This window comes from Hyperoodon ampullatus, assembly GCF_949752795.1.
Source record: "Hyperoodon ampullatus genome assembly, chromosome: 5".
NCBI lineage: Eukaryota > Metazoa > Chordata > Mammalia > Artiodactyla > Ziphiidae > Hyperoodon > Hyperoodon ampullatus.
In genome coordinates this window covers 86,134,298-86,160,374 of record NC_136918.1, presented here as the reverse complement: position 1 = coordinate 86,160,374, position 26,077 = coordinate 86,134,298, and the positions used below count along the sequence as shown (strand labels likewise).

The 26,077-nt window shown below is 45.6% G+C and overlaps 1 protein-coding gene across 1 annotated transcript; it reads left to right on the top strand.

Moving 5' to 3' along the window:
- Positions 1–7,340: 7,340 nt before the first annotated feature.
- On the top strand, positions 7,341–23,075 carry TIGIT (T cell immunoreceptor with Ig and ITIM domains; the record flags this gene model as incomplete). The annotated part of the gene is made up of 4 exons (XM_079704976.1): positions 7,341–7,404; positions 8,469–8,798; positions 11,162–11,268; positions 22,845–23,075. 4 exons carry the CDS (start codon positions 7,341–7,343, stop codon positions 23,073–23,075), a joined length of 732 nt encoding a protein of 243 aa, XP_079561102.1.
- Positions 23,076–26,077: the final 3,002 nt, after the last annotated feature.

Sequence of the window (26,077 nt, the reverse complement as noted above, 5' to 3'; positions counted from 1 at the left end):
AGAGATTACTACAAGCAACTCTATGCGAATAAAATGGACAACCTGGAAGAAATGGACAAATTCTTAAAAATGCACAACCTGCCAAGACTGAATCAGGAAGAAATAGAAAATATGAACAGACCAATCACAAGCACTGAAATTGAAACTGTGATAAAAAATCTTCCAACAAACAAAAGCCCAGGACCAGATGGCTTCACAGGCGAATTCTATCAAGCATTTAGAGAAGAGCTAACACCCATCCTTCTCAAACTCTTCCAAAATATAGCAGAGGGAGGAGCACTCCCAAACTCATTCTACAAGGCCACCATCACCTTGATACCAAAACCAGACAAGGATGTCACAAAGAAAGAAAACTACAGGCCAATATCACTGATGAACATAGATGCAAAAATCCTCAACAAAATACTAGCAAACAGAATCCAACAGCACATTAAAAGGATCATACACCATGATCAAGTGGGGTTTATTCCAGGAATGCAAGGATTCTTCAATATAGGCAAATAAATCAGTGTGATAACACCATATTAACAAATTGAAGGAGAAAAACCATATGATCATCTCAATAGATGCAGAGAAAGCTTTCGACAAAATTCAACACCCATTTATGATAAAAACTCTGCAGAAAGTAGGCATAGAGAGAACTTTCCTCAACATAATAAAGGCCATATATGACAAACCCACAGCCAACATCGTCCTCAATGGTGAAAAACTGAAACCATTTCCACTAAGATCAGGAACAAGACAAGGCTGCCCACTCTCACCACTCTTAATCAACATAGTTTTGGAAGTTTTAGCCACAGCAATCAGAGAAGAAAAGGAAATAAAAGGAATCCATAATTGGAAAAGAAGTAAAGCTGTCACTGTTTGCAGATGACATGATACTATACATAGAGAATCCTAAAGATGCTACCAGAAAACTACTAGAGCTAATCAATGAATTTGGTAAAGTAGCAGGATATAAAATGAATGCACAGAAATCTCTGGCATTCCTGTACACTAATGAAAAATCTGAAAGTGAAATCAAGAAAACACTCCCATTTACCATTGCAAGAAAAAGAATAAAATATCTAGGAATAAATCTACCTAAGGAGACAAAAGACCTGTATGCAGAAAATTATAAGACACTGATGAAAGAAATTAAAATGATACAAATAGATGGAGAGATATACCATGTTCTTGGATTGGAAGAATCAATATTGTGAAAATGACTCTACTACCCAAAGCAATCTACAGATTCAATGCAATCCCTATCAAACTACCACTGGCATTTTTCACAGAACTAGAACAAAAAATTTCAAAATTTGTTTGGAAAAACAAAAGACCCCGAATAGCCAAAGCAACCTTGAGAACGAAAAATGGAGCTGGAGGAATCAGGCTCCCTGACTTCAGACTATACTACAAAGCTACAGTAATCAAGACAGTGTGGTACTGGCACAAAAACAGAAAGATAGATCGATGGAACAGGATAGAAAGCCCAGAGATAAACCTATGCACATATGGTCACCTTATCTTTGATAAAGGAGGCAGGAATGTACAGTGGAGAAAGGACAGCCTCTTCAATAAGTGGTGCTGGGAAAACTGGACAGGGACATGTAAAAGTATGAGATTAGATCACTCCCTAACACCATACAGAAAAATAAGCTCAAAATGGATTAAAGACCTAAATGTAAGGCCAGAAACGATCAAACTCTTAGAGGAAAACATAGGCAGAACACACTATGACATAAATCACAGCAAGATCCTTTTGGACCCACCTCCTAGTGAAATGGAAATAAAAACCAAGATAAACAAATGGGACCTAATGAAACTTCAAAGCTTTTGCACAGCAAAGGAAACCATAAACAAGACCAAAAGACAACCCTCAGAATGGGAGAAAATATTTGCAAATGAAGCAACTGACAAAGGATTAATCTCCAAAATTTATAAGCAGCTCATGCAGCTCAATAGCAAAAAAACAAACAACCCAATCCAAAAATGGGCAGAAGACTTAAATAGACATTTCTCCAAAGAAGATATCCAGACTGCCAACAAACACATGAAAGAATGCTCAAAATTATTAATCATTAGAGAAATGCAAATCACAACTGCAATGAGATATCATCTCACACCAGTCAGAATGGCCATCATCAAAAAATCTAGAAACAATAAATGATGGAGAGGGTGTGGAGAAAAGGGAACACTCTTGCACTGATGGTGGGAATGTGAATTGGTACAGCCACTATGGAGAACAGTATGGAGGTTCCTTAAAAAACTAAAAATAGAACTACCATATGACCCAACAATCCCACTTCTAGGCATGTACCCTGAGAAAACCATAATTCAAAAAGAGACATGTACCAAAATGTTCATTGCAGCTCTGTTCACAATAGCCCGGAGCTGGAAACAACCTAAGTGTCCATCATCGGATGAATGGATAAAGAAGATGTCGCATATATATTCAATGGAATATTACTCAGCCATAAAAAGAAACGAAACTGAGCTATTTGTGATGAGATGGATAGACCTAGAGTCTGTCATACAGAGTGAAGTAAGTCAGAAAGAGAAAGACAAATACCATATGCTAACACATATATATGGAATTTAAGAAAAAAAATGTCATGAAGAACCTAGGGGTAAAACAGGAATAAAGACACAGACCTACTTGAGAATGGACTTGAGGATATGGGGTGGTGGAAGGGTAAGCTGTGACAAAGCGAAAGAGAGGCATGGACATATATACAGTACCAAACGTAAGGTAGATAGATAGTGGGAAGCAGCCGCATAGCACAGGGAGATCAGCTCGGTGCTTTGTGACCGCCTGGAGGGGTGGGATAGGGAGGGTGGGAGGGAGGGAGACGCAAGAGGGAAGGGATGTGGGAACAGATGTATATGTATGACTGATTCACTTTGTTATAAAGCAGAAACTAATAATAAAAAAAAAAAGAATTTTCCCCTCAGTATTTATAAGAGATTAGGATCTGATTTTCTTTTATTGTGTGCAATCTTAATAATTTTTACAACAGTTTGAAATTCACTTCATAAAACAAATTTGGAAGTGTTCCTTTATGTTCTCTGTCTGTATATTTTAAGTGACATTGAAATTATCTGCTCTTTACAGGCCTGTTATATGCCCCTGTGAAACCATCTTGTTCTGTCATTCTTTTTGTTGGTGGAAGGAGGATGCTTGATGATTGAGACACTCTTTGAATGATATGTTTGCATGTATTTCTATCCCAGTTCTAGTTGTCCTGGATGTTGAGGGATGCAGGTAGTAGGAAGCAGGAAGTAAGTTTCCAGGGGTAGAAGACATCTTTCCCACGGCAGATGGAGCTAGGGGGTGACTGATAGTATAATCACATCTTGGATGGGGGTGTAAGGGAAGCGACGTTGGTGGGTGGGAGGGCTGTGAAGAGAGCTGCAGAAAAGGCCTCAGCTGAAGACAGAAGATGAGCTGCTTCCTCCCAAAGACTTTTCTTCTGATTGCATTCCAGCCTCTCCTGGGAGTCTCTGTCCTATTTTCACAGCTGAGAAGGCAAAGGAAATTTACCATAATCCTCGAAACTCCTTGGCAGCATTCATTGGGGGGCGGGGGTGGGTTCCTCAGGGTCACCTCACCCAAGGGAGCTTGAACAAACAATGGCAATCCCACCCCCAAATTCTCCCCATTGGCATTCGCTCTGAGCCAGTTGCAGCCAACAAACCGCCTGGCTCACAGACTTATAAAAGAGCCTCAGGTCAGAGATATTCCTTTCATGTTGAGTCTTTGATTTCCTCTCTCCACAAGGGGCTTTGGGACCACCACCCACTGCCTGGATGGCTCTGCTGTGAAGTGACTTTGCTATGGCGAAGGGCGGATGGGGCTGAGGGGGACGCAGGGCAGGCTCTTCCGGGTACTCTGGGCGGCCGGCCGCGTCCCCTTCTCTCCCCGGTTTCCGGTCTCCCTGCTCCCGCAGGCCTCTGCGGACCCCCCGGCCACAATACAGCTCACACCAGGAGGCGCTGGTCTGCGGGGCAGAGAGAGGGAGCACTTGGCTGGGAAGGTCACCGCCCCTGCAGCTGCTGGTGTTGCAGTTGGGAAGAGGGCGGAGAAGACAGTTGTGATATCCTTTAGGCTCCTGCACCCCTTATGAGCCAGAGGGAAAATTCTGGGGACTGAGAAGTCCAAAGACACAGCTGAGAGATTGGTCTGTGTCCTGAGAGAACACTAGGTTGTATTTCGTGTATATGAGTCACGGGCCTTGTGGAAAGTGTGACCACCCTCAGCCCCCCGTGGTCACAAGCGGGGGCCCAGTTCTTGTTACCCGCCCCCACCGAGCCATAGGCTTCCATCTGGACCTGGGGAGCTAGCTGTGGGCTCAAGGGGGCCTTACAGGGAGAGGGGAAGGCTGGGCTGTGAAAGGACTTGAGGGGCCTGGTGAGTGTTTTACATTCTAAGCCAGTGCTTCTTCCCCCTTTACGTGCAAATAGAGTCCCTTCCCCAACACCTACACCCACCCCACTGCCTCAAGGCTAACCATCCCTGTCCAGCCCACAACCCCAGAAGTCAGGGGAGAAAAATATGGTGGCTCCTTTTAGGGCTTTAAATGGAAACGTGAGTTGGCACCCAACTAACCACAGGGGTTCACACTTTGCTGCAGGGGCTGCCAAGGGGGGCCCCAAAGGATCAGGGTGGCCCGGGGTGCTCTTGCTCCAGACCTGCTTCTCGCAGTTGTGCTGCTTTGCTCTGGCTGCTGCCAGCGACCGTTCCAGGAGGAGTCCAAATAGGAGGCCCCCAGAGGGATTTGGGAGGTTCCCTGGGGAGACTCTTCTGTCATTCACCTTCCTCCATCCTCAGGGTTCGGCTGGTACAGTGCCTGCTTTTCCACAGTAACATTTTATTCTCATATTTGATATCAGACGCCTAAGCCAGAATGAAGAGGTTTGTAGAACTATGGCCTTGGGGTCCAGAGACCAGGGTTTTACTCCTGGCAAAATACACTACATAGACAGGGATATTCTCCTCTGATTTTCCTTTCACTTCCTTAGTTAATGTTATTATCAATACTATCATTGATGTATTGAACCCTTCCTGTGTTCCAGGCACTGTGCTAAACACCTTACCAGACATTAGTTCACTGAATCCTCACAAGGACCCTATGAGGGGGGTGAGGAGCGGGTACTACTGTTTTTATTTACAGATGAGGAAACTGAGGCTTAAGGAGGTTGAGTAATTTCCCAAGGTCATCAAACCAGGATGAATCTGGACCCAGGTCTTTTTCCTTCTATAGGGTGTTAGTCACCACCTTCACATGTCTCTGGAGAGCACCACTGATCAAAATGGACTTGACCGTGCTCTTCTTTGGACTGACTGCTTAGAAACAAATAGAACAATTCTTTAACCCACTCTAAGTTTCTTTGGATTTCTAATTATACAGTCATCCTTCAGTATCTGTGGGGGATTGGTACTGAGAACCCTGCAGATGTTCAAGTCCCTTACATAAAACGGCATAGTATTTTCATATAACCTAGGCAAATCCTCCCATACAATTTACATCATTTCTAGATTACTTATAATACCTAATAGCATGTAAATGCTATGTGAATAGTTATAAATACAATGTAAATGCTATGTAAATAGTTGCCAGTGCATGGCAAGTTCAAGTTTTGCCCTTTGGAACTTTCTGGAATTTTTTTTTTTTTAATATTTTCAATCTGTGGTTGGTTGAATCCACAGATGCAGAACCCATGCATACAGAAGGCCAGCTGTATAAGACAGGTCCTGCCTCTGTGGCTTCTACCAGCCCCCACGATAGAAACACAGTCTCTGAGCTTTTTATAGTCCAAACGCCAGAGTCCGCCTTTGTGCTCTGTTCCCCAGAGCTGCTCTCGGCTCTTCCCACCCCTCGCCCCTCTGCCTTGGCAACCACTTTTGAAAACACCCCTCTGGTTCAACCTCTGCGCCCACATTAGGTGGACATGTGTTAGGTCTCATAGCTTCTTCAGCTGCAGGCTCTGTGACTGTGGAGAGGCGGTGGAGGAGACGTCTTGATATGAGCCTTGAAGGACAGGTCGAATTGGGGTGGGCAGAAAGAAGTTGGTGAAGCACAAGTTGTCTGAGGGGCTGGGGGTGGGGTGTAGGGGTGTACATGGGTTGTAGCGTAGAGTTGGGAATAGGTAGTACCCAGGGACAGGAGGAAACTGGTTTGAGATGGAGCGTCCTGTAGAAGAGAAGGAGGACAGGAGCCCGGAAAGTGTGGAATGCTCAGGGTGCTGGGCTGGAATGAAAGGCAGAGCATCAGGCTTCAGACGTTGCCCCGTTGGAGCAGCAGACTTTCAGGACATAACACCACGGGGCATGCCCAAGGCAGGTGAATGTGTACCCTCCACCTCCTCTCCCCAGGGTGTGGCTTCACCAGAGCAAGCTTTGACTTTGACAGCAGGGGCGGTGATTATCCACCCTCATATCTCCAGAGCCTAGCCCAAGTCCAGTGCTTCACAGGCACTCAGGGACTTTCAAAGGCATGAACTGAGAGAGGGAGGGCGAGAAGCAGGAAGGAAGGGTGGGTCAACAGGAGGACTTGACGATGAGCTGGGAGCTCCAGACAAGTGTCAGCCAATCCCGATCCAGGGTCAGGCAACTGGGGCTCGCCTTTCTTTGCATCCCCGATTGTCACGGGGTCACGGTACGCGAGAAAACTCACTCTTCTGGTCTCCTCCGACTCTACTGGGTCAGAGAGACTAAGCCCGAATTCAACAGTGTCTCAGTCCAAATAAACAAGACAGAAGAAATTAGATTCAAGGAGAGAGAATCTTAGTTCTTTCCCTCATTCAAGGGAACGTTGCTCTGTTTGACCAAGACTTTTGTCCCACTCATGTCTTGTTTCTGAATAAATGTCTTTTGTTCCCTCGATCATTAGACTTCAAGCGCAGGTCCTGGCCTTTAAGTGCGCGAACTTAGGTTTCTCTTGTCATTGCACAGTCGGGGCAGCCCAGTGAACCCCGTCAGGAACAGGTTCTCCAGAATCTTGGGCATTACACAGATGTGCTTGAGCTCATTACATAAAGGCTAATTTAAACAAAAAGTGCATTGAGACAGAACTTAAAAACAATAGGTTGACTAATAGTAATCCAAAGCCCAGTGTACCTCTAACCACATTTTTGTTTATTTTTAAATGTGTTTCCTTCATGGTCTTTCTTGTGGCTCACCCTTTGCAGTTTGTGCACTTGTTGTGAGTTTTATCTTCGACGTTGTTTTTGCTGAACTTGGTTTTTCCGAGACCTTCTCTCCTCAGAGGCTCAGTTTCACCCTGCCATCAGCAGTCGGCCAGTTTCGCTGGCAGAAGAGGCCACAGTTCCTTCCTGTTGGCCCCCTGGGCAGAAGCATGCAGTGGTGTCTCCTACTGCTCTGGACCCAGGGGCTGAGGCAGGCTCGCCTCCCTGCCTCAGGTACGGCCTGAAGTCTAGCCTGGGACTGGAAGGGGAGGGAGAGCGGGCGGGGGAAGGGGGAGGCTGGAGCCATTGCCTTATCCATCTGAGGGAAGGAAACACAGCTTTCAGAGCCCTGCGTCCCCTCGTTGAGAAACGGCTGTCTCTGAGAAGGAGACACAGTTCTGTACTAGGCGGCAGATGAAGGACTTGGGGATGGGGGGGTGCCGGACTGGCTGACCCAAGGAAGGAAGCAGGAGGAGAGAAAGGGACTAAGGAGGAGGGATGATGAGTTTGCTGAGAGAAGTTCACTCCTGCGCCACCCTCCTTTCTTCTGTCCTTGAGGAAACTTCTAGAAAAACATTGTATTTCCGTAATGGAAAAACCCGCATGAACGTTTTGGCCAACCCAACACGTTTCCTGTGGATTAAAAAATGTCTTTGTCACAGATTCCAGAGATTCTACTATTAGAGATTTAATTTATGTTAAATCTATTTCCTTCTATATTAAATATCATAAGCAAATATTTCTGAGGGGGGCAGAAATATTTAAAAACTGTAGTATAATTTTGTTTCCCTGGTGCTTTCTGAACCATCTGGAGCCGGGGTGGAGGTCAGTGTTGAGGCTGGTGGCTTTGCCTGGAGAAGCAGAGTTGCTCTCCAAGCCTCCTTTCCTTTGGATGTCGTGGCTTTCCTGAAAAATTTTCCGGGCACCCCAAATGGCTGTCAACCAAGACAGACAGGTTTTGTTTCAAAGGATAATGTGCCCAGCACAGAACTGGCTGCTGGAAGATATAATCAAACAGAAGCGGTGGCTGACAAGGGCTTATATTCTAGGTAGGGAGACAAGATAAGTGTGTGGAAATAATCCATGAGTTCATCAGGAAGGTATATTCCCACAGACTATACTAAGAAGGTGAAGTGCTATGTTGTGTAGTAATTACGGTCTGTATGGGGGAATGACAGGGCAGACTGGAGAGACTGTCATTCCAAAAATCAATTCTGGTCTAAAGCCGCCTTGGAATTTCTACGGAAAGGTTCAAGGCCAGCTGCTAAAAGTGCATTCTTTTTTTTCCCCTTCCCTAGGAGCTGTGACAGGCAGAATAGTAACAACGGGAAACATTTCTGCAGAGGAAGGTGGCTCTGTCACCTTACAGTGTCACCTCTCCTCCACTACTGCCAAAGTGACCCAGGTCAACTGGAAACAGCAGGACCAAGTTCTGGCCATTCATCATGCCAGCCTGGGGTGGCACATCGACCCAGCCTTCACGGAGCGAATGGTCCCAGGCCCCAACCTGGGCCTCACCCTCCAGTCACTGACCAGGAACGACACAGGAGAGTACATCTGCATCTATCACACCTACCCTGACGGGATTTACAAAGGGACACTCTTTCTGGAAGTCCTACAAAGCTCAGGTATGCTCTCTGGAGCAGGGTGGCTGGCGATGGTCATCCTCTAGGGTAGAAAATGCATTCCTGCCCAATATGGCCAAGTGGGGCCTTCCAACCCTGGTTCACGTTCAGATCACCTGGGAGCTTTTAAATGGTACTGATGCTGGCACCCCATCCCAGACCAGTTCAGTCAGAGCAGGTTGTACTAGGTTCTAAAAGCACCCCGATGGTTTGAATGGGCAGCCAGGATTGAGAACCACTGTTCGGGTAAAAGCACCTCTTAGGTATATTTGTTAGGAAGACCAGTTGTTCAGGTCTTGTGAGAAAGGATCTCATTAATTAGTTTAGCATCAATCATACACATTAGAATCAGCCACTAAGTTTATAAAGGATTAGAGCTCAGTGCTCAGTGTAAATGTACAAGAATTTACATTTCTGTGGTACTTCATAGTTTCCAAATGCTTTCACTTTCATTATCCACCTGGACACTTAAGCCAGTTCTCTGGAGGGTGGGAAAGGGTTGTTCTCATGGCTGAGGGACAGGATAGCAGAGTCATGATGGGCTCAGGCAGCCTGGGTCCAAATCCTGGTGTTGCTGTTGACCTCAGACAAGATTATTGGGCTTCTCTGTGCCTTGTTTTTCTCGTCTGTGAACTGAGGAAAAGATGTAAGACCTCCTGAGGAGCTAACGTAGGATTGAATGACTTACTAAAAAAAGAAATGCCCTTAGAACAGTCCCTGGAACATGACAAGCATGAATTAAGCATGTACGTAAGCATGAACATAAGCATGAACACGATCCCCCGATTCCCATCTGACTGTTGGGTGGAGGTAGAGGCTGAGGCTTGGCTGTTGCTCAGAGCGGTAGAGCTGATTTTAACACAGGGGTTCTGTTCCACTCAACTACACCCTCAGAACTGCTATTTGCTGACATCAGTGGTGTTGGAGATTGTTTGATGAGTTAGCAAAATATGTGTAAACTGAGAAGATAAAAGGTTATCTTAAAGTTTCTTCTCAAGTGCTACTTCTTGAGGGCCCCTGGCATAGGCCAGTGTGGCATGTGGGGAAGAACCTCCATCCTTTTCTGGTTCTATGGAGATACCTCTGCAGCCCCTCTGACCCTCTCCAACTTTGGTCTCCGTCAGTCCTCTTTCCCTACCTGTGGCCAAGGCAGGAGACTGAGTCCTCAGAACAGGAGGAACACATTCTGGGGAATTTGGGCTCCCCGCTCCTCCTGGTACCTTGTGGGTACTGGGGGTGCTGCCCTTGCCCTAAGTGATTACATGCTTTAACCATCCTCCCGGCAATCTAAGCCCTTTGTTAGAAGGAAGAGGGGCCCGGCCTCTGCTACACCCTTCTCCTTTCAAGACTGCCCTGGACACCCGGGTTCTACCCAAGTTCCTGGGAAGGGGGTGGGGATGGGATGAGGCAGCCTGGAAACCCTTTCACTTATAGTCCAGCACACATCCTGACAATTGTCCTGTTTCCCTCACACTCTCCTTGGGTCAAGCATCACTCATCTTTTCAAAACTCTCTTCTTGGCTCTTCCTCCTTGCATTTACATTTTACATCTTCATAGAACTTCACTTATTCCTGCTTTAATTCATGTCATGAATATTTATTAAGCACCTGGTAGGTGCCAGGTGCTGGCAAAACAGCAAAGGATAAAGCTCCAGAACCTTACTCCCTCCAGGGTCTCAGCTGAGTTGGAGTAAGTGTTATAGGCTTAAGGTGAAAGGTTATATGCTTTTTTACTTCTTTGTACTTTAATGTTCTTTCAAAAAATTTTTTTCATATGTATTTATTTATTTATTTTGGCTGTGCCTGGTCTTAGTTGCAGCACATGGGCTTCTTAGTTGCAGCATGCAGACTCTTAGTTGCGGCACGCATGTGGGATCTAGTTTCCCGGCCAGGGGTCAAACCCGGGACCTCTGCATTAGGAGCGCAGAGTCTTACCCACTGGACCGCCAGGGAAGTCCCTCTTTTTTAAATTTCTAATTAAACTTTTTTTATACTAGTATGATTATAAGTATGAAGTTTAATAAAGAAAATAATCACCTTCTGTTTTTTTTCTGGATGTTATTTGTTTCACTTTATGATTATGACTGAAATAGATATTGTCAAAAAGAGAAAGGAGTGTTAAAATGGTCTGCGCTGGTGTCAAGTGTGTGGGGTACACCCTTTGAGAGATCAGGCACTGATTTCATGATGGGCCTGGCAGATGCTCTGCTGTCCGAAGAGATGGACTTGAAGACGCCAGTCCTGTGGTTAGAGAAAGGCCTGGCCAATTCCCATGCCCGTTCCCTGACACTGAGACTTCCCTTGTAATGGTTGCCCTTTGCTTCCGGCCTCTGCCCACACTCACATTTGTTTTGTTCTCCCTCTAGTGGCTGAGCACAGCGCTGGGTTCCAGATCCCATTGCTTGGAGCCATGGCCACAGTGCTGGCAGTCATCGGCACAGCAGTCATTGTGGTGGTCACACTGGCCAGAAAGGTAATGACTCTGGCTCCATATCTCAGTCCTGGGCATCCCATCTCTGCCACCCTGGTCCTTTCTTGTCCCCTTTCTGTCTAGAAGTGATCGCTCCCGCTGCTCATTGTGCCTTCTTCACAGTCCTTGCTCTGCCTTTCAGTGGCATTGTTTATGCTTTTTTGCTGTGCCTTCCCTTGTCTGGGAGCTCCTGAAAGGTTGGGTCTGTATCCTCCCCATCTTGCTGTGGCCTACAATTCCTGGCTCCTGCTTGCCCCTTAAGCCACTCCTCTGAGAGTTTGATTTAGCCACTGTGATTTTGATGCATCTTGGGCATCTATTCTGCGCCAGGGGTTTTTGAACATTAGCTCCTTTAATTTTAACAACCCTTCAGTAGTGCTGGGCTATCTAGCACTTCCGCAGAATGAGAAATCAACACTCCAAAAACTTAGGGGTAAAAGGTACATGGCAAGATGAGTAGGTTGTAAATCCTCTGTTACTCTTGCTTAAGGGGTCACGTGGCTGAAAGAGTATTGGACGGGGAACTGGAAGTTTCTAATCTCAGCATTGAGTGTGTGATGATAGGGATGCTGTTTCATCTTCCAAGTCTCCATTTCTTCATGTATAAAATGGGGATTATGATTCTGCTCGCTCTATATCACAGGGTTGTGATGAACAGGTAGCATACTGCATGTGAAAGCTTTGTAAACAATGAAGAAATATATCCACATCCTTGTGTCATAACTGGTAGTTAGTGATTAGAATAAGCAAGAATTCCCACTCCTGTTTTGTCTGCCCTGTTGGGTCTTTTAAGCCATCCCAGGTTGCCTTAAGTTACTAAACAAACACTTTGGGGAACACAGGCCTGTGATTCCCAACACTGTTTTCCCCCTTGTTTCAGGTCCTCTTCCCTAGTGCCTGACTCACTTTCCCTCCAACTCTGGTTCCCCTCCGTTAACAATTCAACTCTGCAGCCTTGCTTTGCTCTCTCTGGACTGGTACCTGGTGCTGTTATTCCTGATACATGTGGGTTTACAGTTACCACTTTATTTTCTTCATATTTGTTTTGCCTGTTTTCCCCCCAATCTTTCTTGCCGCCTTTTGAATTAAGTACTTTTTATTATTAAAAAGATCTATTTAGTAGTTATGCATTTTTCTTTTTTTTAGTGGTGACACTAGAGATTACAAAATAGATCCCTGATTTATTAAAGTCTAATATGTATTAGTACTTTCATCATTTCTTGGATTTTGCAAGAAGCTTAGAACACATTAACTCTTTACCTACCTCCCCAACTTACTGCTATTATTGTCATGGATTTTAGTTCTCTATTTTAAACCCCAAAGAAATGATTTATTGTCTTATGAGCCAATATTCATTTAGATTTACCCTTTCTGTTGCTCTTCCCTTCTTCCTGCATGTTCTATCTTATAACTAGGATAGTTTTCCTTCTGCTCAAAGAATATCCTTTAGTATTTCATGTGGGCAGGCATGCTAGTGATGAATTATCTTGCTTTTTGTTCATCTGAAAATATCTTAATTTTTCCTTAACTTAAAAGTGATATATTTGTTTTGCTGGGTATAGAATTCTATGTTGGCAGTTATTTTCTTTCAACATGTGGAAAATATTGTCCCATTGTCTCTGGCTTCTCATATTTCTGTTCAGAAATTATATGAGAATCTTATTTTTGCTCCTTGGAAGATAATGTGTTTTTTTTTCTGGTTCTTTAGAAATTTTCTTTCTCTTTGGTTTTCAGCAATTATATGGTGATATAATTGGATATAGTCATCTTTGTATTTATTCTCTTTGGGGTTTGGAGTGCTTTTTGAATTTGTAGCTTGATATCTTTTGTCAGTTTTATATCATTCTTGGCTATTATTTCTTCATGTATTACTTCTTTGTTCTTGTTTTCCTCTCCTTCTGGAATTCTAATCACGTGGTATTTTCAACATTTTCACTTTTTCCAACATCCCTTACTCTCTTTTTTGTATTTTCCATCTACTTGTCTCATCAAATGTTTTCTTTGGACATGCCTTCCAGTTTACTAAGTCTCTTCTTTGATGGATCTACTTTTCTGTTAAACCCATCCCTTAAGTTCTTAATTTCCATTATCATATTTTTTAGATTCAGGATTTCTATTTTGTTCTTTGTTTGGATAGTTTAAAGTCTGCCAAAATTCCCAATCTTGTTTTTAATTCTTTGAAAATGTTAATCATAATTATTCTGAAATCTGTGCCTGATGCTCCTATTAATTGGGTTCTCTATGGGTCTTTTAATATTCTCTCTTTTTGCTTGTTTTTTGGACCTATCTTATCTTTTTGACTGTTTACTTTTCATTGAATGCTGTATTTCTACATGAAAACCTGTGGCCATAATTTGAGGCTGTAGATAATATCATCTTCCTCTAAAGAAGATTCCTTTTTGCTTCCATCAGGTAACTAATCTTCAGGCAGTAGCATTCCCATCACCTTAATTAAATCAGTAGTGAGAGGATTTAAAGCTGGATTTAATTTCTGCTACTTCCTTACTTGTACAGTGTAGTCCTTTGGGGTCCCAACTCAAAGCCTGTAGTGTTTGCTAGAGTCTCCCTTCCTCGGTGGCCTCTGAACTCTAAATTTTGTCCCTCCAGCTAGAAATTCTGTGTAGCTAATTTGCCTCTCAGCCATGAGTTTCAGGCAATTTCTCTAGGAGAAAATCCATACCCTTCCCAACCCCACAATGCTCATCTCATCTCTCTGGGCTTCCTACTCCTGGATCTTGCTCCCCAGACCACAAATTTCTCACTGATTTGATAGATTTCTGATTATACAGATATATGTTTATAATATTTTGTTCAGTTTTTCTAGCTATTCTCCCTGGAAATGTTGGTTCAAAGCAACATAGGCAATCATTGTTCTACCAGAAGCAGAACTCCTATTTCTGATGTTGTATTTCATATCTGCACTCAAAGGCTGACTTTTACAAGCAGAACATATTTACCCAGTCCACCCACTCTGTACCTTTGGCTATATTGGGTCAAGACCCCCAACCCGAGTTCTAGCCCCTCTGTACCTGATTCCTGAACAGCCATTTAGCCTGAATGTGGCCAGGTCACTGCCAGTCCCAGAGAGGGAGGGATTTGGACAGATGTGTGTTCTTAGGCTCTGGTTCCATCTTGCTTGCTTATTGTGAGTTCTTGTCCTCTTTTTCCTTTTCTCCCTCTCTCAGAAATGGACCATCCTTTGACTTTATCTTCTTTTTTTTTTTTTGTGGTATGCGGGCCTCTCACTGCTGTGGCCTCTCCCGCTGCGGAGCACAAGCTCTGGACGCGCAGGCTCAGCGGCCATGGCTCACGGGCCCAGCCGCTCCGCGGCATGTGGGATCTTCCCAGACCGGGACACGAACCCGTGTCCCCTGCATCGGCAGGTGGACTCTCAACCACTGCGCCACCAGGGAAGCCCTCTCTTCTTTTTTATTTAACATCTATTTTACTATTTTACTCTTGTCACTCTTCTGAAGACTGAGAGCTACTTCCCTCTCCAGGCCTCAGAGTTGAGATGAATTGCACAAACTAGAATTGCTTAATAAGAAAGTGCTATTGTAATGTTCCTCCACTTAGACCTCATGGTATTTTGCATTTTAAACAGCCTTAATTCTATATCCCTGCCTAGGATAAAAATTGTATATATTTTCCTAGTGTTAATTCTGCTTATGGAGTTACACTTTTGTGCACACTCATGTCTATTACCAGTGACTAATCTTGAACATTTAGTCTCTTACATCTTAAATTCTCTTAGTTTTCTGTGTAGATAAACTCAGTTTGCTTTCTGTAACCTACCATCAATAACTACGGTATTGATGTAAAAATAACACATTCCATTTGACACATGTTCTGTCTTCAGTCAGATCTACGAATGAAGAGAGCCCAGGAACACTCACTCTAACCTTATTTTACTGAGAACAGATTGGAGTGAGGATGGGAAAAGGTATTTTGGTAGCAAAACCAAAGTCTTGTTCCCCTCTGAGTTACAAAGTGGACAGGTCTCCCTCAGTCACTGGTCTAACAGTGCTCCAGGCAACTGTCGGACCTTGTTAATTTGGTCTAGAGGAAGTGAAAGAGATTCTTCAAATGGTAGGAAAGCTCATGTGATAGGTGAAAGTTACATAAAATCTAATACCAGAAGATGACTGCCTGGTCCACCAACTTGCCTACAAAAATCTCTTGTCCTATGGTTCAAACCCTCACTTCCAGGTTTATGAAACAAACACTGAGATTGCTGACCTACCTGGTCAGAGATGTGGCCACTTATTCCTTGTCATTCAACAGACATCATGGAACAGAGTACTGGGGATCGATCCAGCAGTGGCTGAAATGTGGCTAGTGCTATCGAGGAAGTCAATGACTTATAGTATTTTCATTTATGTCTTGGCTATCACAGTAGACAGGTTTAGTAAATGAAACCTCTAGGGGAAGATGAGGGAAAGAGAAGTGATTGACTAGAGGGGAGAGGTGAAGAGAATGATGATTGATCTCTGAGCTGGGCAGGGAGCTGTTATGGTGGTTGGTGAACAAATGTCCTCTGCTGTCACCAGAGCTCTGCAGCTCTGGCATGGACATATGGAAAGCTCTTTAGAAGCAGCAGAACACATTTTCCTGTTAAGGATTAAGATTGGTTTATTTCCAGGCCAGTATCCCAGACCAACTTTGGTCATCTTTGTATAAGGGAAAGGGGAAAAGGTGAAAAGAGAGAGTCCAGTAGCTATGGACCAGAAGTTCTGTGGCTCCCCTTCTAAAATGTTTTATTCATCAGCCCCCTCTTTGACATGTCCACTGCTTCCTGTCTAAATTAGTTCCTCTCTGTTTTTTCATATGCTTTGGCTATAGTTTCCAGTCTTCTCTCTCTCTTTGCTCAAATGCATTTTATACCTGTATTTTTCAAGGTCCATCAGGGAACACATAGTATTCTCAACATGAGTAGTTTGAGGATAGTTTAATAAGGAGATTTACAAAGGACTGGCAAGCATATAAGGAAACCATAAGTGGGAGTGTAGGAGTGTGTTGTTACCAACCCTAATTCTTTAGGGGAAAGGAGAGAGGATGATTACTGGAACCTGGGAGGGAGGATGATTACTAGGACCTGGAAAGAGACAGTTATGTTGAGGGACCACTTTGAGAAGTACTGTAATCTTTGATTGAAGGCCACAGCCAGTCCAAGTCCACCCTGCAGAGAGAATGCTAGGAGAATATATACCCTCACCTCATACTCTTTCCCTCCATTCTCCTATTGTTGCTTTGCATTGGCTGAACCCAATCTCAAGTCAGAGGACAAGGGAACTCACTGATTCAGTACGTGTAGCTCAGTCTTCCCTGGGCACAGAAGAGGGTGCAGAAGGTTGGAGAGTGACGTTGAGGGGTGAACAGACAGTATCCAAGCCAGTACTCTTATAGACCTGGAAATGCAAGAAATCTTGACTCTCCATGCTTCAGTCTACTCTCATGTATCCTTGATCTTTTGATTATACATTTAAGCAATACCCTTGTTGGCTGTCCATCTATATTTCTCCTAGGAACACACTGGGCTTTATTAACCATCTTAATATCCCTGTGGGCCAGGCTTCCTTGGCTGCCATTGAAGTAGTTACATCCACCTTGTTTCTTAAGCCATCTGTCCCTATATTGTTTTGGGATCTCCTCATCCCTCTTTCTACTGGGGATCCAGTTCTATAAAAGCATTCCTACTTCAGCTCCAGCCTACAGAGGAGAGATATCTCTGAGCCCCTCAATGATGCTGGTGCTCCCCTCACTAGCACATTCCTTTCCACCTCAGTAAAAGGGTGTCTTCTGGATCTTCCCAAGAAACATAATCAGCTGTTGGATTTAAAAAATTACTTTGTACAGGGATTGGCGAAGTTTATTTGTAAAGGGCCAGGATCTTTTAGCTTTTGTGGGCCTTACGGTCTCTGTTGCAAAAATTCAGCTCTGCCATTGCACTGTGAAAGCACCACAGACAATATGTAAATGAGTGAGTGTGGCTTGTTTCAATAAGTCTTTATTTATAAACACTGAAATTTGAATTTCATATAATTTTCATGTTTAATAAAATACTGTTCTCTTGAATTCCTTTTTCAATCACTTAAAAATATAAAATCCATTTTTAGCTCGTGAGCAGTACCAAAGTCTGTGGTACCCCAGATTTGACCCATGGGCCTTAGTTTCCCAATCCCTGATTTAGTAGACTGTATTGGGAAAAACTCTGTTTGTCTGTCTTTTCCTCTTCTCTACTCTTAGCACTGCACAGAACACTTCTGACACCAGATGTGTGGGTTTATTGCCACACTGACCAATTCTCCTACACCCCCTGAGTGTCCTACAGTCAATCCAGTTCTGACACTATCTGCTTGGAGTTAACATCAGGTTAGGGGCTCAGCCTTCCAGGACTGCCCTCCTTCAGATTCCAATTGCAAGTCCCAGATTGTCACCTGTACCTTTGACTGACTGGCTGTATATTGAGGTTCCTACAACCCTCTCCTTGGATTCGATAATTTGCTAGGACAACTCACAGAACTCAGGGGAACACTTACTTACGTGTACCTGCTTATTATATAATAAAGAATTTGATAATGGATACAGATGAATCCCCAGATGAAGGAAATACATAGGGTGAGGTCTTGAAGGGTTCTGAGCACAGGTTCTTCTCTCCCCAAGGTGCTGGGTGTGCCGCCCTCCCAGCATGTAGATATATTCATCAACTCCAAATCTCATACTTCTGGGATCTTTATGGAGACTTCATCACACAGGCATGATTGGTTATTAACTCATTTTCCAGCCCCCTCTACTCTCTGGACAATAGTGAGTAGGGCTGGAGGTTCCAAGCTTCTCATCATGGCTTGGTCGTTCTGGTAACCAGCCTCCACTCTGGAGCCCAGCAAAAGTCGCCTCATTGGAACAAAAGACACCCCTGTCACCCAGGATAGTCCAAGGGATTTAAGAGCCCTGTGTATGACATTCCTATCGCTCAGGATATTTTAGGAGTTTAGGGAGCTCTGTGTCAGGAACTGGGGTTAATAGAGACCAAATATTAGCAGGAACTGGGGGTAGAGACAAATATATGCTTCTTACTATTCTACATGGGTCCATGATAACATCCCCACTTCTCTGAGCATTTTGTTTCTTTCTTCCCTAGTTTTCCAAAGCACTGTTGGCATCTCTGTTGACAGCTGTGTCCCGGGGCCTTGTGAGGGTGTTAGATCTCGAGCCATGGGATGTGTCCTAATATTGACAAATGATGTGTCCCTCATCCAGTCTTAAGTTCTACTCACCCAGCCCTGATCCACTCCCCTCAGGATTCACTCCCAAACATACTCTCCCAGTTCCACCAGTATGTGTTAGCTCCTTTTGTTACAACCTCTCTCCTCCCTCAGCATGCCCAGGATTCCCTCAGTTAGTGGAGGTTGAGATTTTTGCTAATTATGGGCCAATGGCCAATAGGGGAGGGGAGGCAGGTCCTGACAGGACCCATCTTCCATCCCGGGGAAGGGGGTCACCTCTGCAGCTCCAGATGATGCAAGAGAAGCTGGTGGTTCAAGGCTCCCAAGTGCATCTACCAAGAGATCCTCCTCCCAATGCACAGAAATGCCTCCATTCCCGCCCAGACCCTGATTTTGGTGGAGTCTTGCCCAGGCTTAGAATTCAGCCTTCTTTGAAGTTCTGTCGCCCTTATAGGTAGGTCCTCTGCCTGCTCTTCAGTGTTGGAGGTGAGCGTTTCTTTAAATGTTGCCAAGGAAGAGGAGCTTTGATTCTCACACTTTGCTTTCAGTTGCTGGTAGATCTGTCATGTTCTCTTCTCAGTCCAACAGCAGAATTTAGTAAAAGCCACCCAGTCCCACAGTCCTAACAATCACTATCTGCTCTATACTTCTCAAATGTCAGAGCTGTTGCACCAGTTCATATTCCACTTCCCTTTGTGTCTCTTCCCATTTCACCACCAGCGGTGGGGTCTGTATTCCCATCCAGCTGGTGAGGGATTCCCCTCCACAATCCCATCCTAGAGTCTGCCTTCTAGGGCCATTCCCAGGAGCAACTGTTTTAGATTTGTTCCCAGACATAGAGCCTGGCATGGGAATTCCGGTGAGAGTGACTTATTGGGCTGGGCTCTCAGATGAAGAGTAGTGAAGGAAGCAAGGTAGGGCTAAGGGATGTTGTTTCAGGGGAGATGTGGTTGAAGCAGATTTGGTCACACCTTGAGGAGGGGGCCAGCCCTTTGAAAACCCACCTCAGCCAGTTGTTGACTGCTGGCTGCTCACCAGGAAAGGTCCAAGAGCAATTCTCCAGAGAATGGGCAGCTGTGAGCCACTCATAGTCTAGATTCCCAGTGTCTGGGAAAGGGGACCACTGGTCAGGTGGTGAGGCAATCTGAGCAGGGCACCAACAGTATTCCCTACAGACCCTGAGAGCCAGTAGGTTGAATTATTTAGGAGTTTGGCATTTGGAATCAGACAGACCTAGGGTTTGGATCCTGGCTCTACCACTTGAGTAGCTGGGCCACCTAACTTTGCTGACCCTCAGCTTCTTCATCTGTAAAATGGGAACAATTATGGTATTGTCCTATTAGGGTTGTAGAAAAACTCAAGTCATATAATTCACATAAGGCCCCTGGCATTTTTCCTGGCATGTATTAATAACCATTATTTCTTAAATTCTTATAATTCTTATAAAATGTATTTACTATAGCACCTCATGATACCTGGTGCTCAATAAATTAGTTATATTGCATAGATTGATTTGACTAAATGAATGAATGTTATTTGCTAAGCTACTATTGGGAAAAGTGCACCCAGGGGACCTTCTGTGAGGTCAAGGAGAGATGGGTGTGTCCAGCTGCAGGACAGTGACTGCCAACTGTCTGTTCTCACGTTCTCCAAGAGGGTAACATTTGTCCTGCAAGTCTCCATAGTTGCTATCGTCGTAGCTTCGTTTGGTCTTTTAGAACAACATCAATGCCTTAATTCCAGACTTGCTTTTTACACTGATTACAATTACAGGGTTCCCTATGCAGGATGGAATGAAAACAGAACAGCTGAGAGACCCAGCTCAGGCCTATTTACACTTCCCAGAGGATTTTTGGAAGCCAAAATAGTCCTAAGATTCAAAGGCAAGGGTAGGCAGTCTAAGAATGGGAATGAGAACACACCAACACAAAAAGCCACAATCACCTCTTTGAGAAAGAATTGGGTGTCTGTATTTTTTAAATGGATAGGGTTGCATCAAGGGATGTAGGACTTCTGTGAAGCAAAGAATCAGCGTGACCTACGATAACAACCCTTTTCTTCACACCTACAGTAAGGCGCAGCCACTCCTACTGAAAAGGCATGAATGAAACAGTCCGTGGGCCCCAGCTCCTCAGGGCCCGCAGTGAGGCCGCGCCTGTAACTTCTGATATGTGTTCAAGGCGCCCATCCATGCCGCCCACCCTCCCGCTCAGCCTCTCTGCGTCTATTTATGTCCTGCAGAGCTTGACACTAGCCAGTGAGGATGGTGCTGTTTCCTATCCTGGAAGCAGTGGGGTGGGCAGGATGAAGTTTGGTTTGTGTTTGTTGTTATTTTCCAAGCCTGTGTGTGGTGGCTCTTTGTGATTCTGTCGTTTGGACCTACAGTGGGGCTAGGTGACCTGCTTTAGAGCAGTATCCATGAAGGCCGGGAGGAGGTCACCTTTGCGTTGCACGCCATTAGGCATTTCTTCTGCCATCCCGCCTGCGCCTGCTGTTCTTTGATTTTCTTGCCTGTAAGGCACAACCCTCACCTATGACGCTGTCATATGGACATGATGGCTGACTTCACATCCTTGATTTTCCCAAATAGGTTTCACGGTCTATCCTCTTGTCTCATAAGTGTAAATGTACTTGTCTGACCATGAGTCCATATTTTGATTTGGAAAATCCCGTTTATTTAGATTTGGGGCCAGGTGGGGGGGAGCGAGCGAGGAAAGAGAGAGAGAGAGTGAGTTTGTGTGTGTTTGTGTGCATTTCAGTCCTAAGACCTATACTGAGCATCTGTTATGAACTCCGAGGTTACCAAGAGGAATACAGCACAGATCCTCCCCTCAGGGGAACTCACAGTTTGGGGCCTGACGAGACAGAAGGGTAAACAAATACCTGGCGGCATTGTATGTTACAACAGAGAACACCCAGGACCGTAGTGGGACACACAGGAAGGATGTTACTCTCCCGGCAGAGTCAGAGACGTCTTCTTTTTGTTGTTTTTTTTTTTTTGTGTGGTACGCGGGCCTCTCACTGCCGTGGCTTCTCCCGTTGCGGAGCACAGGCTCCGGATGCGCAGGCTCAGTGGCCATGGCTCACGGGCCCAGCCGCTCTGCGGCATGTGGGATCTTCCCGGACCGGGGCACGAACCCGTGTCCCCTGCATCGGTCGGCGGACTCTCAACCACTGCGCCACCAGGGAAGCCCAGAGACATTTCTTGGACAACGTGCTGTAGAGCCGGGTCTGGAGGAGTGAGCAGACAGCTTTGCGGGGAACTGTGGTGAATGGACAGTGGGCGTAACATACACCAACCCGGAGAGGCAGGAAACGGTGCATGGCATTCGAGACACTGCGAGATGAGAGAGGCAGCTTGGCTGAGAAGAGCATCGTCTGGAGTCCCACAAACCCAAGTCAGAACTGGGACAGGTGAACTGTCTGGACCTATCGGCTCACTCACAAGTAGAAACGTCAATAGGGTTGTGCTGAGATGACATAAAGAAGCTAGCCCGCTTGGTGCTCATGGCAGATTCTCAGTCAATGGTGCCTCTGGCATCCAGGCCCTATACCAGGAGTTGGGCTGTTGGTTGGGGAAGCACTGCAGCAAATGAAGCTGGAAAAGTGAGTGTGGCCAAATCACAAAAGGCATTTTTGGCGGGGGGGGAGGGCATCACACACAGTCTGCTGTGGGGCGTAAAGGGAAACGCCCTGTGTGGCGTGTGGGCTTGCTGTGGGTGGTGAGACCCGCCCGCAGCTGGACCTCCGGGTCTGGAAGCCTGGGCTGGTTTGGATAGGGATTTGGGGATCCCTAGAGGACAGAGGGTGGTTGCAGATGTACATAAGGATGAAGTGTCGACTGTGCTGCACAGAGGAAGAGAGAGAACCGGGCGCGAGAAAGCAGAGACCGAAACCCCGAGGACCTTCTTTACCTGGGGAGCTGAAGTGTCGGCGGAAAAAAGAGCAGGCCTGGCCGCGGAGGAGGAGGAGCGGAGAGAGTGATGCCACGGGGCCCAGGGAAGGAGAACATCTCGAAGAGGAAGCGGTCAGCGGCGTCAGGGGCAGCGAGAAGGAGTGAGAGAGAGCTGGGACTGGAAGCCGCCTGCCCAGGCTCGGCGAACAGGCAGGAGTGCGTGGGCAGCCGCGCGCGCGTAGCCCGGAGCCTTTCCGGGGAGCGGTTAGTGCTGAAGTCTACGGTGAAGAGGCTGAGAAATTAAGGGTTAAGGAATTGCTGTGGATAAGAACACAACTTTGGTGTGTGTGTGTGTGTGTAAGAAAGGAAGAGATCATTATAACTATGGATCATTTTGGGGAGTAACTTTTAAATGACATCCCCACATACTCACTTTGTAGTTTTTTTGTTTTTGGAAGAAATCTCTCAGAATACGCTCTGCGGAAGGTGGCCTCGGGAGGAGGCCGTCTGAACAGGAGGAGTGGAGGCCCGGCGTCCTGTCCTCCCCGGGCAGCTGCGTGCGGGCGGACGCCGGCCTCTGCAGGGAGCAGCCGGGAGAGGACGGCGCAGAACCCGAGCCGCACGACTACTTCAACATCCTGAGTTACAGAAGCCTCGCGAGCTTCAGCGTCCCCGCCGAGGAGGGCTAGCTGCCGGGGGCATCCTCTGGGAGACACAGTCCTGCCTGTGCTATCACAGATGGACGTATTGGCGTCTGCCCATCAGGGCTCTGTGTGTGTGTGTATGCATGTGGACGTCTGCACACGTGTGTGTGCTGGTGTGTTCGGTTGAGTGAATGTGTGTCATCCTCCTCTGTGTCTGCATTCCCTTTGCCCTTCCCTTCTGTTCCATCTTGGCAGATCCCGGGGAGGAGCCTCTATCTTGATTACCAATGCAAAGTTAGAAAACCAAACAAACACTTGACCTGCTTTTGAATCTGGCAGTTGGAACAGATCCTGTGGCTGAGATCTCCATTCCCCCTAAAAGCACTGGGCAGGGTTCAGGGCTACAGGGTTCTGTGGTGGATTTCGGGGATGGGGTGACTGCAGAGGCACCTCGTCTCATTTGCCACTGTCGTCTGCATCAACGTTCACACACCCAAGGCATTTTAGGACTAAGGCATGCTACCAGCTTGTATGCGGAGATTGGAGGATGACTAAACCATTGACTCGGGTCCCAGCCCTTTGAGAACTTACAGTTCAGTGGGGAGACCACATTTACATTAAAAGGTAGTGAGGAGATAAGGGTCCAAGACACAGGCCTTTGGGAAGAGATGTCAGTTCAGGGTGAGGTGGTCAGGATATGCTCATCTGTGGGGAAGTGGCCTGGGAGGACGTAGGGAACAGTGAGGCTGGGCTGGGAGAGCAGGATTTTTGTCTAGGGAATTCACAGATTCTAAAGTTGGGAGCTGAAAGTCCCACATGGAAGACCCTGGCATCAAGGGAGCCAGCAAGACTTCAGATGCTATCCTCTGGGCAGACTTTCAAATCTCCTTTTGCTTGATGTACGCAGAAGCTAGTGATGGCCTGATATAGAGGATTCTAGGCTCTTCCAGTCACGTGCGTTGGGGAAGCCCACAGAAATGGTGTATGTCTACTGCAGGAGCTGTAGTTCAGCCCTTGGGCCGAGATCCACCTCTTCTCTATCAATCTGCCATTGAGCCTTTGAAGAAAGAATCTGTTTCCCACTGAAAGGAAAATCTGGATTTTAAAATAGGGACTCTTCACAGGAAGACAAAGGAGGGTGATGGAAGTTTTAAAAAATGAGCACCTCAGACTAGCTGCCTGGAACCCTTAAATGCACACCCTGAGCTCTCTGTGCTGGGGTTAGAGTGGCATCTGAGCTGCTCATTTCTGTTTAGCTGGCATTCAGGCTTTATCCTCCCACCACCTCTCTTAGAAGAATGAGGGAGGTTGGGTTTATAGGAGACTGATTTTCTTTCATGGGCACAGGAACTGAGAGAAAGTGTGAAGCAAGACTGTCCTTTACCAATGGTTAAAATGGAACATTGCCCTGCTGCCTCAGAATTAGGCTGGTTGAGTGAGGAGACAATTCAGCTGCTACTCCTCCTTGCATTTTGATTTTGATTTTTCTCAGTTCTCTACCAAACAAGTATGTAGTCAGGAGCCATGAGCTGAAATCTGTCCAGAGTGCCAAGTCCTTTGGAAGAAAGACAGATACCTGTAACAGTGTTGTTATTTGCCATGGCAGTTCACAGCATTTTTATTGCAAAACTAGTGCAGATTGGTTGGGAGTAGGAGACAATTCACAACTCACAGTTCCCAAATGAACTAACATATAATGACAAAAAGGGAGTGGTGGTTTGATTTGGAAAAGGTGTACATTGGGCTGAGGCTGGACTGACAGTTGGGTGTTATTGAACATGATTATGGTAACAGGGAAACATTTACAGATGCCATTTGGATGGTAGTAAAAATACAAAGGAGCCCATACATGTTGTAAATGGGACAGGTTACTAAAATGAGATTGAATTAGATGGAAAATAAATTTGAAAGTGAAATTCATTGAACTAGATTTTCCTTGGAGAACTGAGAAGAGCCCTGAAAGCCAGATTCCTGGAGACATGCCTGTCCAGTACGGCAGCCACTTTCCACATGTGGCTCTCACGTGGGATGTGGTTAGTCCTATTGAGATGGGCTGTGCTAGAAGTAGAAAATACATGCCAGATTTTGAAGACTTAATGTGAATAATAAGAATGTAAACTGTCACATGAGTAATTGAAAAAATATTGATTACATGTTGAAATTGTATACATTGTGTTAAATAAAAATATATTATTAAAATTAATTTCACCTGTTTCTTTTTACTTTCTTAATGTGGCTACTGGAAAATCTAAAATTGCCTATGTGGCTCCCATTGTACTTGTGTTAGACCACGCAGCTGTAGACTCTAAACCCCAGCCAAGGTGGTACTGGGGGAGAGTGTCTATCACTGACTGGTGGGCTCTGTCTCTCTCTCATTCAACACAGGGCTTGAGGAGTATTTTCCCTCTTATTATGTCTTTTGAGAAGTATAAGGAAGGATCACAGGAGAGACTGAGGTGGGAGACCACTAAGTGTAGACAGGAAGAGCTCCTAAACTCTCCTGGATCCCCTCTTAGATTCCATGATAGGGGGAAGGGAGAATAAATGAATCAATAAATGTGAGTTTGAAGAAAAATACATTTACTGACTCCCTACCCCTTATTACTCCACATTCTAAGCCTGGGCATATAGAGTCTGATCTGTAACCCAAAGAGTTATACTGAACAAATAAGAGAAATTATGAGTCATGGAGCTTTGAGGTAGATGATCTTCATTAGTGGATAGAACCTTCCCATGCAACTTTATTTCATGACTTGTTCCTTCTCAGCCTGCGGGACCCCGGAAATGAACCATCACGGACTCAGGTTTATACAGATTCCATCAGTGCTGGGCTGGACAGGAAGGGTGGCTGTGTGTGCTGCACACGAATGGCAGCGTTCTGGTGGGCTCACCAAACCCCACCAGAGGAGGGAGTCAGCAGCATGGCTGTAGCTGCCAGCTGTGAAGTGTGTTTTGTTCCATCTTCTGGTTCTTTCTAGTCCTGCAAAACTGCAGTAACCCCCCACATCCACTCCAAGCACACCTGCCCAGAGGCCCAGGAGAGCCTT